Source organism: Carica papaya, chromosome 8 (assembly GCF_054855325.1).
Source record: "Carica papaya isolate Zhongbai chromosome 8, ASM5485532v1, whole genome shotgun sequence".
Taxonomy (NCBI): domain Eukaryota; kingdom Viridiplantae; phylum Streptophyta; class Magnoliopsida; order Brassicales; family Caricaceae; genus Carica; species Carica papaya.
The window spans coordinates 2,338,912-2,353,601 of NC_142316.1; the positions used below are offsets into that span (position 1 = coordinate 2,338,912).

The following is a 14,690-nucleotide window of genomic DNA, read 5'->3' on the forward strand; positions in this document are numbered from 1 at the left end:
TTTGGTCCTATAAAAAAAATAAATATGGCATTTGTTTATTATTAATATTTTTATATTTAAATAATTTTTTAATTTATAATAAATTTTATTTCATAATAATAATAATTAAAAATTAAGTGAAAAAATGCTGTGGACTTTTCATGCATCAAACAAATATCTTCTGAGTCTCCAAACAATCATGGGCTACAAAAGGCTTCTACCCAATCTTCTAAAAAGAATAAAAACTTTTATCCAACCACAACGGAAACTGATCTTCCCTCCCTCGTTCATGGCGATAACAACCGTATGCGCATCTACTCCAGCTTCTCCACCAACCATTTCTCCCTCTTCTATCAAAACCCATCAACAGCAACAGCTTCTTCAACATTTAGCATCACTAACTCCATCTTCTCCTTGTAAGTTTCATTCCGTTTTGATTGCCAACGATGCAGTGTCGACCATAGCTGCTGCAGCAGAGGCACTGGCGTTGGCAAGAGCCGCAGCGGAAGCGGCGAGGGAGGCTGTGGCATTGGCTTCTGCTGGGGTCGGAGAAGGGTATTGCTGGTCTGATTGGGAAGAGAGAAGTGGGAGTGGTTGTGGGTTGGGGAAGAGAAGGAAGAAGAGGAGGAAGAGGAGAAGGGGGAAAGAGATTCATGAACTTTCGGAACGGGAGGATTCGAACAATGTTGGAGAGGAAAAGGTTTCTATTGGGTCTGTTAAATCTGGGTTTTTGAGCTCAAGAGAGGAGGCAGAACTTTGCATGTGCATCAAGGTATGAAGTTTCTATAAGAATGTTAGTTTATAGCCATTGTTGAATTTTATTTCCTTATGAAGTTTGGTTTGTGATTTGAAGAGCAACTTTTGTTTCTTTCTTAGTTTGATTTTGCAGCATATATGGTTGAGTCTTCTTCTTCATGTTGTGGGTGGTTATTGATGTTTTGAGTGGTCTCTGCAAGTTTATGTTGTTTGAGCATTTGCTCCTTCTGCGAGTTTAAATTGATAAGAATAGTTAAATTCATTACTTATATTCTAATACGGTTCTTGTTGCAAGGGCATTGGCATTACTACTATGTTAAATAATATGCTGAATAACCCATTATGGCAAAGGATGAAGTTAATAGGAGAAAACTAGTTACTTATTTGTACAAATTTTATACATGCATTTTTATGAGTTAATTTTGTAAATCTTAAAGTGTAAATTTGCCTTTAAAGACCCACATCTAATTCTGGTAGTGAATTGGGAAAAAATGATGGTAATATATATGTGTTCCAATGACTTATATGGCACTGGAAGGTGGTGTTTCATATGGAACTAAAAATGTGTGATTTGTAATCTGCCATGATACTAGGCTCTTAGCCGTCAATATTGATAGTGGCTCAGAAAGTATTATATGTACATATGCCTCTGTCCTTGTGACACCAATAGCAACAGGAGCTGGGACTTTTAGACAATGGATCCACGGTTTTGTTTCCCAATGATTGAAAATGAAGGTTTTGCAAATTAACAGGACGGAGCGAGGGTAGAAGCAGCCAGGAGATTACTTGAGGATGCGCAAGAACATCAGCAAACCACAAAGTGGCTGGCCAATGGCATAAATATAAAGGGAAGTGTAGATAAAGTTTTGTGGAGAACAAGAGAGGCACGAGAAAGGATCACAAGGAGCTACCGAGGGCTTGTTGTTTCCATTGCTACTGGTTATCAAGGCAAAGGATTAAGCCTCCAAGACCTCATTCAGGTTTTCTATACGGTTTTCTCTTCAGTATTGGTCTTTACACAGTGCTAAAGGGTTTTTTTTTCTTGGCAGGAAGGGAGCATAGGGCTTCTTCGAGGGGCAGAGAAGTTTGATGTAGAGAGAGGATATAAGCTATCAACTTATGTTTACTGGTGGATCAAACAGGCTATCATAAAGGCCTTAACAAATAATTCTAGGATGGTTAGATTACCGGTGAGTGCCTGTCCTCAACTGTCAGTTCTTTCTTTTTCTTTAAAATTTAGAGGACCATAACTATTTTAGATTATGAATTTGCTGGCATTAATTTTCTTTCTCTTACTTATAGAGTTGAGAATATCAAATATGTTTGAACTTTCTTATGCTTCTCTCTGTATGGAGTCCTAAAACACGTGGACTTGTTCATATAATGGTTTACTAAATGAAAATAGTCACCTTGAGTTCAAAAGTTTGCAGGAGTCGCATTTTAACAGTCAAGATATAAATACCTGACTAGTACCTCTCACAACCTTGCCTTAGTTGATCCTTTCTAATTTATCATCCCTTTCTATTCCTGTCTGCTGCTGTACTGTGAAAGGAGTATTGGTAGCAAGCTGGTAACTATTGAAAGCATGGTTAGCTTGTTATGCGCAGGGAATCATGTCAAGAAGGCTGGCGAAAATCGCTGAAGCTACGAATGTATTGAACAAAAAATTAGGACGGATGCCTACCTGTGATGAGATTGCAGAAGAGCTTAGCTTGCAAGTTTCAACAGTGAGGCTTGTTTTCAAGAGAGGCAGACCACCCATTTCACTGGATCAAGCTATTACTGATCGCGGTCACATAACACTCCAGGTTACCTTGAATTCTAAGATTTAGTTCTTTTTTTGCTGTTTTTTTGAGGAAAAAATAATCATAAACTAAGGAACTAGACAGTCATCCTTTATTGAAAAAGGGTAATGAAATTAGATGCCTCCTCCATACAAACAACATCATTAGGTAGAGACGAAGTCTTTATAGTTAAGATGTGAGTAATCTAATTATAAAATATAGAAACCTGAAAAAGGAAACAGTTCTAAAGAAATGACTAAAAGAACTTATATCATTTAAAAGAAGACCCAAATAGGAAAAATTATTTGGAACCAAAAAAGCCTTATGTGCATCTCATTCAACGATTACCTTGGCATTACTAATTTTATCTATTACCCCTAAAGCAAAAACAATATTGCCTGTTCAGCTAATTCAATGGAAAAAGGTTTACAAATACTTTGCATACCAGCAAAGGCAACTGTATCCTGCGAGTCTTTATAGACAAATCTTTAGCCTGACCAGCTCTGTGATGAAAAGGTTGCATCAGTATTGATTTTACACCAGGCCATCTGAAAAACTTGCCAACTCTCAAGTTGACTCCTATTTAGCACTGCATTTCACAAATTCACACATTCTAGAAAATAGAAATTTTTTTATCATAGGTAGAGCGAACCTGCTGAATGAGATCCTCTGCTTCTATTTATCGTGTTATGAACCCACTGGTCTCTAGCCATCAGGTACCCGGACAAATTGCAGAACCCCATTCTTTATAAGGAAGATATGAGTGAGAAAAGTTATCCTGAATGCCCTAGTCTGTATTCCCTTCCTTCGAAGAAATCACATCTGAAGTTCATGTCCAAAATATTGACCCAAAGATTATATTTTAGAGTCGAAACACGTCTAACTCAACCGGAAGACTTTTGATGATAACTGTCTAGACATATGAAAAAGAAAGTCAGTCGTTTCTTACAGACTTAAATATTTTCATATAAATAATTAATTAGACACGGATAAGAGATTCAAATGTAGAGTTCAAACCTTAGGAAGCCTCGCCCTTCCTTATTATTCACCTCTTTTTTTGCTCATAAATAATCAAGACTTCACATAGTGTTTTTTTTCTTAGTTTGAAGTCTGGTATAAAGTTCAGTATCTCATTTTCTTGTGAGGAAGTATTCAACTAACTGTAGATTTACATATGCAGCTAACAAAAGATCAAGACAAAAATTATGAGAGATCATTTTTATCTCATTTATTGTTCATAACTCTATGGAGTTAACATCTGTTACAGGAGATCATACAAGGGCCCGAGGAAACAACACCGGAATACACCATAGAAAGACATAATATGAAGCTCGAGATGGATAAGTTGCTCGAATCCCTTAGTGAAAGAGAATCCCACATACTAAGATTACATTTTGGACTTGATGGAAAAACGCCAAGGTCTTTTGAGGAGATAGGGAGGGTGTTGAAACTCTCAAGAGAGAGGGTTCGACAGATCAATGGCATTGCTTTAATGAAGATAAAACAAAGGAGTTATGTGGATGACATGAAAGTATATATTGTTTAAACTATTATATCGAACTGAGTTGAAGGATAATAAAGAGGGTTCCAATAGTTGTATATAATTTTCCTTTTTATCATTCTTCTGAGCTGATTATTGCTCCTGAAAATGAAAATTTTTTTAGGACATCATCATCAATAGTTCATTATAATTGTGCTGACACAAAATAATAATATTTTAGCTGAATTGAGCACTGATGCTACCTGGTTCTTGATGTGTTTGGTACATCTAATCTATATGTGCTTTTGTATTTATATAAAATTGTCGAAACTATATTATTTTTTTAAATACGTTTTTAATCTAAAGAAATTAGTTAATATATTTTCGTGAAGCGGACAAATTATTTTTTTCATATGTAGAGAATGAATCTGACCTTAAATTTTCACCTATTTTTAATAAAAAAAAAAGTAACGAATAAGTTGAAACTTGTTTGTCGAGACTATGTCAATTTAAATATTCTTTTTATTATGAAATATAAAAAATTTGAACATATTTTTTTTTGTAATTTTTTTGAACTAATTGTTGTTATAAAAAATAATACATATATATTTATAATTTTGAACATATAAATATATATTTTTTGATTCAGATTTTTAAGAATAGTTTATATGAAAAATATGAACTGAGAATTAAGAGATTCTGTTTTCATATAAGTATTTATTAACTTATATACATATATATATATTTACATGAAAACAACTAATTATTTAGTATTAGTTATTTAGAGGCTGCAGGATTCATAAATATTATATTTCTTAATATCCTACAAAAATATCTTGAACTCACTGTTTGTCATAAACCAACTCACGCGCCTTATCAGACGCGTGCACTCCATAGCCCATGACAAAATTCCGTTATTACCCGCCATCCACCACCAAAAATCTACCTTCAATTCGTCCAGCCGCCCACCCCCTTCTTTCATTTCTGTCTCTTCTTCAATGGCTCTATTCGCGACAACCTCCATGCTTTCACACTCCGTATCGGCACCAAGTCTCCGCCGTAATTTACCAAAACTCCGGCGGTCTTTTCTTCCCTTAGCCTCTTTAAGCGTCCCCTCCCCCGAATCCTCCTCATCTCCTACCAATACTGAAACTGTCTCGTCCTCTAAGACTTCACCTTCTCTGAACTCACCTAAACCTCCCGATTCGATCTTGGCCTTTGATTTATCCAACCAAAACGGGAATCCAGTTGTCAGGATTGCTCGATCCACTGAGTCTAACATCGAGAGGGTAACTTCTATATATTTGATTTACTCTATTCCTGTATTGAACGTTGTAGGGTTTAATATCACGTATGACTGTTGTAACTTCCAATTGTATGACTGTTGCGTGATTGATTTTTCCTGGTTTTTTTTTGGTTAATAAGGAAGTCCTTTTTAGTAGGTTTGTTTTCTGGCGAGTGGGCGGTTTTACTAGGGTTTATGCAGTCCAACTATTCGACATATTGCTCAGTGACAATAAATAGTGCAACTGTAGCATCTGTTTCTGCTTGGGGATGTATGAGTGTTTGACTTGTTCTGTCAATTAGACAGTGGATTGATACTTTGGTACTTTGTTTAATAAGGAAGTGATGAAGGCCGTTCTGGCTTTTTAATGAAAACAGAATATTTACTTATCGGTTTCCCTGTGACTTAAATTTTTATATTGTTTTAGGCTGAATTTAACTAATTCTACTGGACTTGTAAATGTTTATTTCTTATTCATTTTCATGCAGACAATTTTCAATTTCCGATTCCTGGCGCTTCTGGCTGTTGGAGGTTCACTTGCTGGGTCTCTTTTGTGCTTTCTAAATGTAATTTCTCGTACCCTTTAGCAATCATGTCGAAGTTTCATTAACTCAGGAGATAATATTGCCAGGGTAGCTATCTTTCTGGCTAATAATTCTTTATATTGTGGGTTGATATTTCTTTCTCTTGGTACTTGTGCTGAATAATATATTACTACATTACATGTTTTTCTGTCGTTCACAGTGAGGTCATAATTAGCAAATTTAGATACATGTATTTGGGAAATAAGTGTGGCTATCCTTCAGGTCTTATCCCTGTTCTGGATATTTGGTGAGTGGAGTATTACCGTGAGTATGAAGTACCATTGCCATATTTCATTTCCGTTCCTTCCTTTTTTTTTAACCCTTTTTTGGTGCCAGGATAAAATATTTTCAGGATTTGCTTATAGATGTTTACAGTAGGTCAAGGTATCCAGCCTTTTATTTCTTCAATAGATGTAATTATGGATTCGGGTTACACTCAATTCCTCTACAATGGTGGAGGAAATTATCGCCACTAGGCTAAGGCTGGTTCCACAAGCTTTAAAGTCTTTATGTGATTGCAAATGTAGCCTTAGATATGTCAGAATGCTAAGATGGGTTCTACAACAAACAGAGCTTAATTGAGATGATCTGGGTTATATATTGCTTGTCCTAAAACCCTTATAAAGTTGATATTTTTCAGTACAAGATTCTGCAAGGATTTTGGTTACCATGCTTTTTGCAGCGAAGAAATCTCAAAATCAGTATGGTCTTCAATAAAGACCGAGAATCTCAATAAAGTTGGAATGGTCACAAAACAAGAAATAGCATGTCATTCTTTCAAGACATATACATATACTGACTCTGATCTTCATAGGGTTGTGTTTACATTTTTGACGCATACAAAGTTTACTGGACTGCCTGTCTCAAAGGGATTCATACAGGACAAATGGTTCTACGATTGGTTGAAGCTATTGGTGAGTTATTTGACATCTTCATGGAACTTAAAACAAAGATATATGTTATTAGGAGTTCATTGGTCTGTAAACTCAAGTTTTGATTGGGTTCATCAATTATAGACTTGAAGAAAACTAATTAATATGACAAAATCAAATTGGAGCTGAGTTGATTCCCTTAAACTAATTAAGATTTTTTTTGCCACTAAAATATCTTCATGGTTGGGTTGGTGTTACATTAGTTGCTCTCTGGATGTTCTAATATTTTAAATAATTTTTTGTTATAATCACAATAGAGTAACTAGCAGCAGAGAAGTACTGATATTACACATTTTTTTAGTGCAGATGTTTATCTAGCCGGAACAGTCATGCTAATATTTGGTATGGGCTTATATGGATTATTCATCAGCAATGTGCCCCCAGACGTGCCTGCTAATGTTGATCGTGCTCTCAAAAGCTCTTCATTATTTGGAATGTTTTCTTTAAAGGTATTATTTTTAAACGAAGAAGACCAGAAATTTTCTTGCCACCTCTATCAGCATCAGCATGTATAATATTCTAATTAAGAGGTTCATCTCATATTTTCTCCTGATTTAACACTTGTGCTTCTTCGGAGGTGCAAAAGATTGAATACAAGAAAAACTAGCTTTTTTAGGGATGGGACTGAGGTAACCCAAGATTGAATCTAGTTGCATGCTGACCATTCCCAGATGCCTGGGATAGATATATCCTGCTTTCATTCCATGGGTGAGAGGCAAAAGTTAACAACCTGATGAGGACTACTACTATGTGTCTGTTTATCTGCTTTTCTATATTCATTTGTAGAAAGAAAAACACATGACACACCCATGTTCATTGTGTTGAAACCTAACATGATCTGGTCTCCCTACCTCACATCCCATATAAACCTCAAATAGTGATAACAAGAGAAAAGCTTCTTTGTTTCCCTTTCTAATGTTATTGCCCCTGGAGATTAATCTAACCAGATTTACTTAGCTGTTGTAAAATAGAAGATCTATTCTGCGTATCAGTTTGAATATTTTCTATGTACACATGTTTACTGAATTAATGGGTGAACGGCTGGATTTTTAATCTTACTACCTACTTCAGAAAAAGAATTTTTTGGGGTCTGCACTACAACCTATTACCTCTACTGAAACTGATCCTAACAGCAAAATAGTGTATATAATCCTACTGGACCTTAAGGGGTATATGCATAGTGCAGTAGTTCCCAAACAATATGGTGTGCGTGTTACTGAGAGGTCAAAGAGAGTCGCAAAAGCGTGTGATGCCCTTAGCTCTTTTTGCAGTATTAGCAACAATAAACAACCATAATAATTTAATTAACTACCTACCGCACATGTTCTTTTTTTATAAGTAATCTATTTCTGTTGCAGCAAACAGAGGGCTCAAAGATTTTCCATTCTAATACCGATCTATTTGCTTTAACTGAGTGTTTTAACTGTTTTCAGCTGTTAGAAAGTTTTAGTATTGTAGCGGGGATTTTATATTAGTAAGTCCTTCAGTAAAATGTAGCTTGAAGTGATTGTTTTTTATTTCAGTTTCTTCTTGACTAATGCAGATTTATAGAGAGAAGCGCAAACAAACAATATGGTTGTCTAGCCTTAGACTCGCAATTGATGCTTTAAAATATTTAATTACTATCAGTTCCTTTTTATATAGATATAAATAGACTAATATAGGTTGACTTGTAGAAAAGATCAAATTAACAAATAAAGTTTTTTGACTTGCAGGAGAGGCCAAAGTGGATGAAAATCAGCTCGCTCGATGAGCTGAAGACAAAAGTTGGACATGTTATCGTGATGATTCTTCTAGTGAAGATGTTTGAAAGAAGCAAGATGGTAAATATAGCCACTGGTATTGATTTGCTAAGTTACTCTATCTCCATTTTCTTAGCTTCTGCTTCTTTGTACATCCTTCACAATCTGCACAAGCCAGAATAGGGATGCTAAGTCTTCAACTTATATTGTAACATAAACATACTTTTCTCTTAGTAAATATTCACCACGAGGAAGAAAAATTGTATATCTGTAACTTGTGTTGTTCATCACTAAACTCAAGCGAGTTAAAAGGATCTTCGTAACAAAAGTTAAAAAAAATTACGTTTGGGAGTCAAATGAATGAAATGATACAAATTTAATTCGGGAATAGATAATAAAATTTTTTGAAGTAAGAATTTACTTTCATTAGAGAATATATTTGAAACTATAAATTTGTTATTTAAAAAAATTAAGATTATTTTTTGAAATAAATCTAGAAATAATATAAATTTCATTTGTGAGTATACATTTAGTTTAATTGTTAGAATTTTAAAATTCAATTTTTATCATTGAAAAAGTTTTTCTAATCAAAAAATTTACAATTTGATTATATAATATAGTAATTCAAAAAATGAAAAATTTTAAAATTATGAAAAAAAATTAAAATACTCGTTAAACGAATTAATATTACAAATGAAAAACTTCATTTTTATAGATTTATATTATATCTAAATTAAATTTATAAATTCATAAATTAAATATAACTACAATGAATTTTAATATTAAATTATAACATAATCCATAACTCAAAAATATAAATTAATAAATTTTCTAACAAAACTTCACATTTTACATTAAAAACATCTCTTATATCAATTAGTATTTTCAATTATTTCATTGTAATTATTTTAATTAAAAAATATAATCCCTTATACAAATATATTTTATCACCTTGATACGCCGCATTTTGTGGGATATAATTGTAATTAAAATTACATCCAAACATTTCTGATAAATTCAACGAAAATTCGATTCCATGTGAGCGATTGACTAACACAAATTCTACGAACAAAAACAAGAAATATGAGTGGAGAAGGTAAAGTAGTGTGTGTAACCGGAGCCTCCGGGTACATAGCTTCGTGGCTTGTCAAGCTCTTGCTTCAACGTGGATACACTGTCAAAGCTACAGTTCGTGATCCAGGTTTATATGATTCTCTTTCCTTATCTTCAACCTCATTGTTCTTCTCACTCATTATTGTCATTCTTATCAATTTCAGCTTTCTCACGTGTGCAATCTCTGTTTAATTGTTAGTAAAGTTTCGTTCTGAATTTTTAAGTGAAGAATTTGGGGATGCCTGTGTGTGATTGTGCGATTAATTGATCTATCATGTCATTTCAGTGATCAGAACTTAGTCAAGTGTCTGTTGACGAACTTTGATTTTTATTTTTGTTTTCTGGGGTAAATTTTACTTTAATAATATCGGTGTACCTACATTACACATCTGATACTACTCTTGGGTAGGTGAATTAATTTCTAGTTTCATCTGGTGTAGTTCCATGTTTACTTAGGAATGCTAAGCTTTGATATATTGGAAAAGATTACTCTATTTTAGGGTTCCATCAATTTCTTGCTTATCCGTGTTGTTGATGCCGCTTTGGAGAAGCAACTAAGGTCTTTGATTGTGGACTCTGAAGATTTGAAGTTTATGGATTGCAATTTTCTGTGTATGATAACCGGATAATTGGTATTTGGTGGTTTGGATTATTAGAATCTAGAACCAAGTAAACTTGTTATTTACCAAGTTTAATTCATCTAGGCTAGCTCTGAGGAGTTTTTTCTTTTCTAATTTTCAAATTTTTTGTCAGAAGCATGCATTTATCTGCAGATAGCTCTTCATTTTGATTATTTGCTGCAAAAATATCCTATGAATAAAGGTGTTTTTTATTTTTTAAAGATGAAAAGGCATGTCTTGAAAGTTAGTTATGTGTAGAACTCTGAATGCAAAATTTTGTCTGTTAGTTATTTGGTGATCATGGTAAGTCTATATTTTTCCTGTCAACATATGTAGATGATCCACGGAAGACTGAACACTTGGTTGCTCTTGATGGAGCTAAGGAAAGGCTTCATCTATTTAAAGCAGATTTACTGGAAGAAGGATCCTTTGATTCTGTTGTGACTGGATGTGAAGGTGTTTTCCACACAGCATCTCCATTTTATCACAATGTCACTGATCCACAGGTAACAAGCTGCAACCACCATTGGTTTCAGCTTAAGTCGTCAATATTTTAATTTTCCGGGTTAGCTCATTCTCTAAACTTGGCTGCTGATGTTAAATAGAGCTTATTTAATTTACGTTATTATTATCAAATTACTCGTTATAGCTTTTATGCAAAAGCTACTATTGTTTTTGATGCTTAGTTGATTCTTTCTATGCATTTAGGCCTTTTGTTCTCTCTGCTTCAGGTTTCTTCCAAGTTGCAATAATGAATTTAGAATTCAGTTATTTTTCTTTTCAAATTACAACCATTGATGACACTCAATTATTTCTCTTGTGCACAGAATTTTCCTTTCTAATGAGCAAGCAATAAGCCATAGAGAGAGTTGATTGATCCAGAAGTGCAGGGAAGGCTTAATCTTCTTAGATCATGTGCAAAGCGTCCATCCATCAAACGGGTGGTTATAACATCCTCCATGGCTGCAGTTGCATTTAATGGGAAAGCTTTGGCTCCTGATGTCACCATTGATGAGACATGGTTTTCAGATCCAGTCGTCTGTGAGAAATCAAAGGTGTGTTTTGTTGCAGTCTGAGGCTATGTTTGGGATAAATCTATAAATTTTGTGAAAATTCATTTGAAAATCAAAATCTTGGTCAACTAGGAGGGATTGAAGTTCTATTCTATTAAAAGGTTGTAAATTTGAGAATTCTATTAGGAGATCAAAATTCACCTAAGAATTTCAAGAAGAGTTGGAACAATACATTTCAAGTTACATCAAAATATATTATTCCAATTCCACTTGAAATTTCTTACGAGCTTAATCAATTCTCGGTTCCACATTTAGTTTTAATATGTAAAATTCCGACATGATTTTTAGGTTAAGTCATCTTCGCTTTCACTTGAATTTGTTGGGATTGGATTTCCAAATCCAGACTTCTCAGCCTAGGAATCAGGATCACCCTTAAGGAATTTATGCTGGGAATAAAGTTTGTTCAAATATAGAATTACGTTGCAATTTACTTATCAATATTAATATAAAACTAAGTATAAGATTTTTTTTTTTGAAATAAAAATTAAGTGTAAGAATTAACTAGAGATGGGATTAGATGAAAATTTAGGCTTTATCATCACCAATATATGTGATATTATAAGGCTCAATACTTCTTAAAGTTTACTTAAGTTTGAAAAGCTAGATAATTTCCTTCTAAGTGGACCTTTGATTATATTGACCCATTAACTTTGTTATCTACCACAAGAAACAGTGAGACAGACACAATTTACATTCTGTTTGGATAAATTTTAGTAATAGTTAATTAATGTATGATAATGACGGTGATTGAATGTAAAGACACAACATGCGAATGATAAAATTTTTTTATATTTGGATGATTGTATATTAATGACATATTTTTGTCTGAATGATAGGATGATATGGTTGTATTTTCAGTTAAATTACTAATTTACTCATACTTATTATATGTAATAGTAAATTATATATAAAAAGTATGTGATTAAAAAAAAAAAAATTGTTTACCAATATAATTACATTTGTATTTAAATAAGTAATTATTACACATAATCAAATTAAATTTTTATATTTAATAAAATAAATAATAATTTATGAGAATAAAAATAAAATTAAATATATTATATGAGAATATAAGGAAAAAAAAAGTAATCTGGCGTTCATATACTATTGATTTAGTAATTTTAAAATTTATCCGAAATTTGTCATATAAATACCGTTTGTTACTATTGAAAATTGAAATAAACATTATTTTCTCGTACCCATGAAATGCCATACATTAAAATTCTGTCATTCACCACGATCCAAACAGAGTGTTAGGTGCTAGAAAGTTTCTTTCCATTTCTCTACTTCCCTCTTTGAGGAGAGACCGGGTTGGAAACCCAGGAAACCGCAGAAGGTGTTATTGTTTTGTGCGACTGCGTACATATGATGCTCATGTTGGTTGCATTTCTCTATTTCCCTGGTTGACTAGCAAAATTTCTGAGACTATAGTAACAGAATGACATACCAGATGTTGCTGTGTCTATGATAACCAATTCTCTTTTTTTTTTGTTTTTTACCAGCTGTGGTATATGCTTTCAAAGACACTAGCTGAAGAAGCTGCTTGGAAGTTTGCAAAGGAGAATAAAATTGACATGGTTGCAATAAATCCAGGACTTGTCATTGGTCCTCTCTTACAGCCAACTCTAAACACAAGTGTGGAGCCAGCTCTGAATCTTGTAAATGGTATACTTCAGTCAGCATTCAGAACATTCTTCTATCATTTCTTCATGAACAATACCTTTTGTTTATGTGTGGAGGAACAAAGCGCCTTGAAAGCAACATAAATGGGTTGTGTGTAATCTGTGAGAACCCATGAGCTGTAGCGTTTTCAGAGATGAAAATGTGTATGTAATTAAGCATTGCAGTGCAAGAAAATGGCTAGTATTATTCTTGTGTGAATAAGCAATGTGTATTTGATGCAGGAGCTGTAACCTTTCCAAATGCAACTTACAGGTGGGTTGATGTTAGAGACGTTGCAAATGCACATATACTGGCTTTTGAAAACTCTTCAGCTTGTGGAAGATATTGTATGGTTGGAAGAGTTGTGCACTCTTCTGAGGTTGTGAAAATTCTTCGCGAGCTATACCCTTCTCTCAATCTTCCTGAAAGGTAAGTCATGTTATAATTTGCATATTGTTAAGGAAGTTGATGTAATTTTGTTTGGACTGTTTTTGGTTAAACTTCCAATGTTCTATGTGCAAATTTCATTAAGATATTATTACAGAGAAAAATGGAATTGATTGTTATGTGGTAGTGGATCGAACAGTTCTCCCTATTCTGCAAAGATGATCATGAACCTGCATTGCTATCATTCATGATTTAGTTACTACTCTGCATTTTCATTTATGCAGATGTGCAGATGATAAACCATGGACGCCAGTGTATTGTGTATCCAAGGAGAGAGCAGAAAGCCTAGGTGTCAGTTTTACTCCTCTGGAGGTGAGTTTTAAGGATACTGTGGAGAGCTTGAAACAAAAAGGCTTCTTTTAGTGTGTGAATCATGCAACTCAATCGGCATCGGCCAAAAGTTGCATTTAGTACATGTTTCGATTAAGCACTTCCATTCTACTCGAACAAAAAGCAGCTTTTGATTACATGATGATGATTATTTTTTCTTATATCTGTTTTGTTGTGCTTACACTGTGAAGTGAATTACATGACTATTTGACCGTGTATAATTGCGGGGACTAACAAAAGCTCCTTATTTATATATTTTTCGGAGGGTGAAAGTATACTTGAGATAGTCACCAAAATTCTCTATGAATTACTTTGAGAGTGCACTTGCCAAATAGATTCAGGATTTTCTCTCTGAAATCAACAAAAGTTACCTTGTGATACAAAGTATACAAAATTCGAGATATTATATTGCATGTTAGTTCTGTGAAAGCAGGGTAAATTGTGACTCTACCGACAGATGTTAGACTGTGCTGACGAAGGATAAACCATCGAATACTGATAAACACAATAATTATCATAAAATAGTACAAATCTAGAGATATTTATCAGTTTGGTATTAGATCGGATCATATCAAATTGAAATCTAGAACTGAATAAGAAAGATGTTCTAGACTGAATAGATTTTTTTCGGTGTGATTTTGTAATGTTTGAGTCGGTTCAATTCAGAATAGATTTATCCATCCTCTTCTTACTTATGTTAGTTTCAAAATATAAATGTGAATAAAGCAATATTGAGAAAAACTTTGATATATTATTTTCCACAATTATCATATTTTTTTTTACTAAAAAGAAAGAAAAAGAAATGCTAAAAAAACTAGTTCCCCTTCAGTCAGGGCTAAACAATATCATAGATACGGTAGAGATTTGTGGTGGATCCGACGGGGAGATGATGAGCTCAGCGAA

General features: G+C 33.7%; 3 protein-coding genes across 4 annotated transcripts; all 3 read left to right on the forward strand.

The window, feature by feature from the left end:
* The first annotated feature begins 196 nt into the window (after window positions 1–196).
* On the forward strand, window positions 197–4,261 carry SIG4 (sigma factor 4). 2 transcript variants are annotated; one of them, XM_022035119.2, is made up of 5 exons: window positions 199–751; window positions 1,488–1,715; window positions 1,785–1,925; window positions 2,343–2,543; window positions 3,787–4,261. In XM_022035119.2, exons 1-5 carry the CDS (start codon window positions 269–271, stop codon window positions 4,063–4,065), a joined length of 1,332 nt encoding a protein of 443 aa, XP_021890811.1. In that variant the 5' UTR covers window positions 199–268; the 3' UTR covers window positions 4,066–4,261. The 2 variants fall into 2 exon arrangements, with proteins under 2 accessions (XP_021890812.1, XP_021890811.1); XM_022035120.2 differs by lacking the exon at window positions 2,343–2,543 and having other exon boundaries at window positions 197–751.
* A 680-nt stretch (window positions 4,262–4,941) lies between these two features.
* Window positions 4,942–8,816, forward strand: LOC110809309 (uncharacterized). The gene is made up of 5 exons (XM_088210419.1): window positions 4,942–5,288; window positions 5,773–5,850; window positions 6,683–6,782; window positions 7,107–7,249; window positions 8,516–8,816. The coding sequence occupies exons 1-5, from the start codon at window positions 4,998–5,000 to the stop codon at window positions 8,723–8,725; spliced, it is 822 nt and encodes a 273-aa protein (XP_088066545.1). The 5' UTR covers window positions 4,942–4,997; the 3' UTR covers window positions 8,726–8,816.
* Window positions 8,817–9,397: 581 nt separating this feature from the next.
* LOC110826312 (cinnamoyl-CoA reductase CAD2-like) lies at window positions 9,398–14,498 on the forward strand. The gene is made up of 6 exons (XM_088210420.1): window positions 9,398–9,743; window positions 10,612–10,781; window positions 11,139–11,330; window positions 12,851–13,013; window positions 13,253–13,439; window positions 13,682–14,498. Exons 1-6 carry the CDS (start codon window positions 9,626–9,628, stop codon window positions 13,818–13,820), a joined length of 969 nt encoding a protein of 322 aa, XP_088066546.1. The 5' UTR covers window positions 9,398–9,625; the 3' UTR covers window positions 13,821–14,498.
* Window positions 14,499–14,690: the final 192 nt, after the last annotated feature.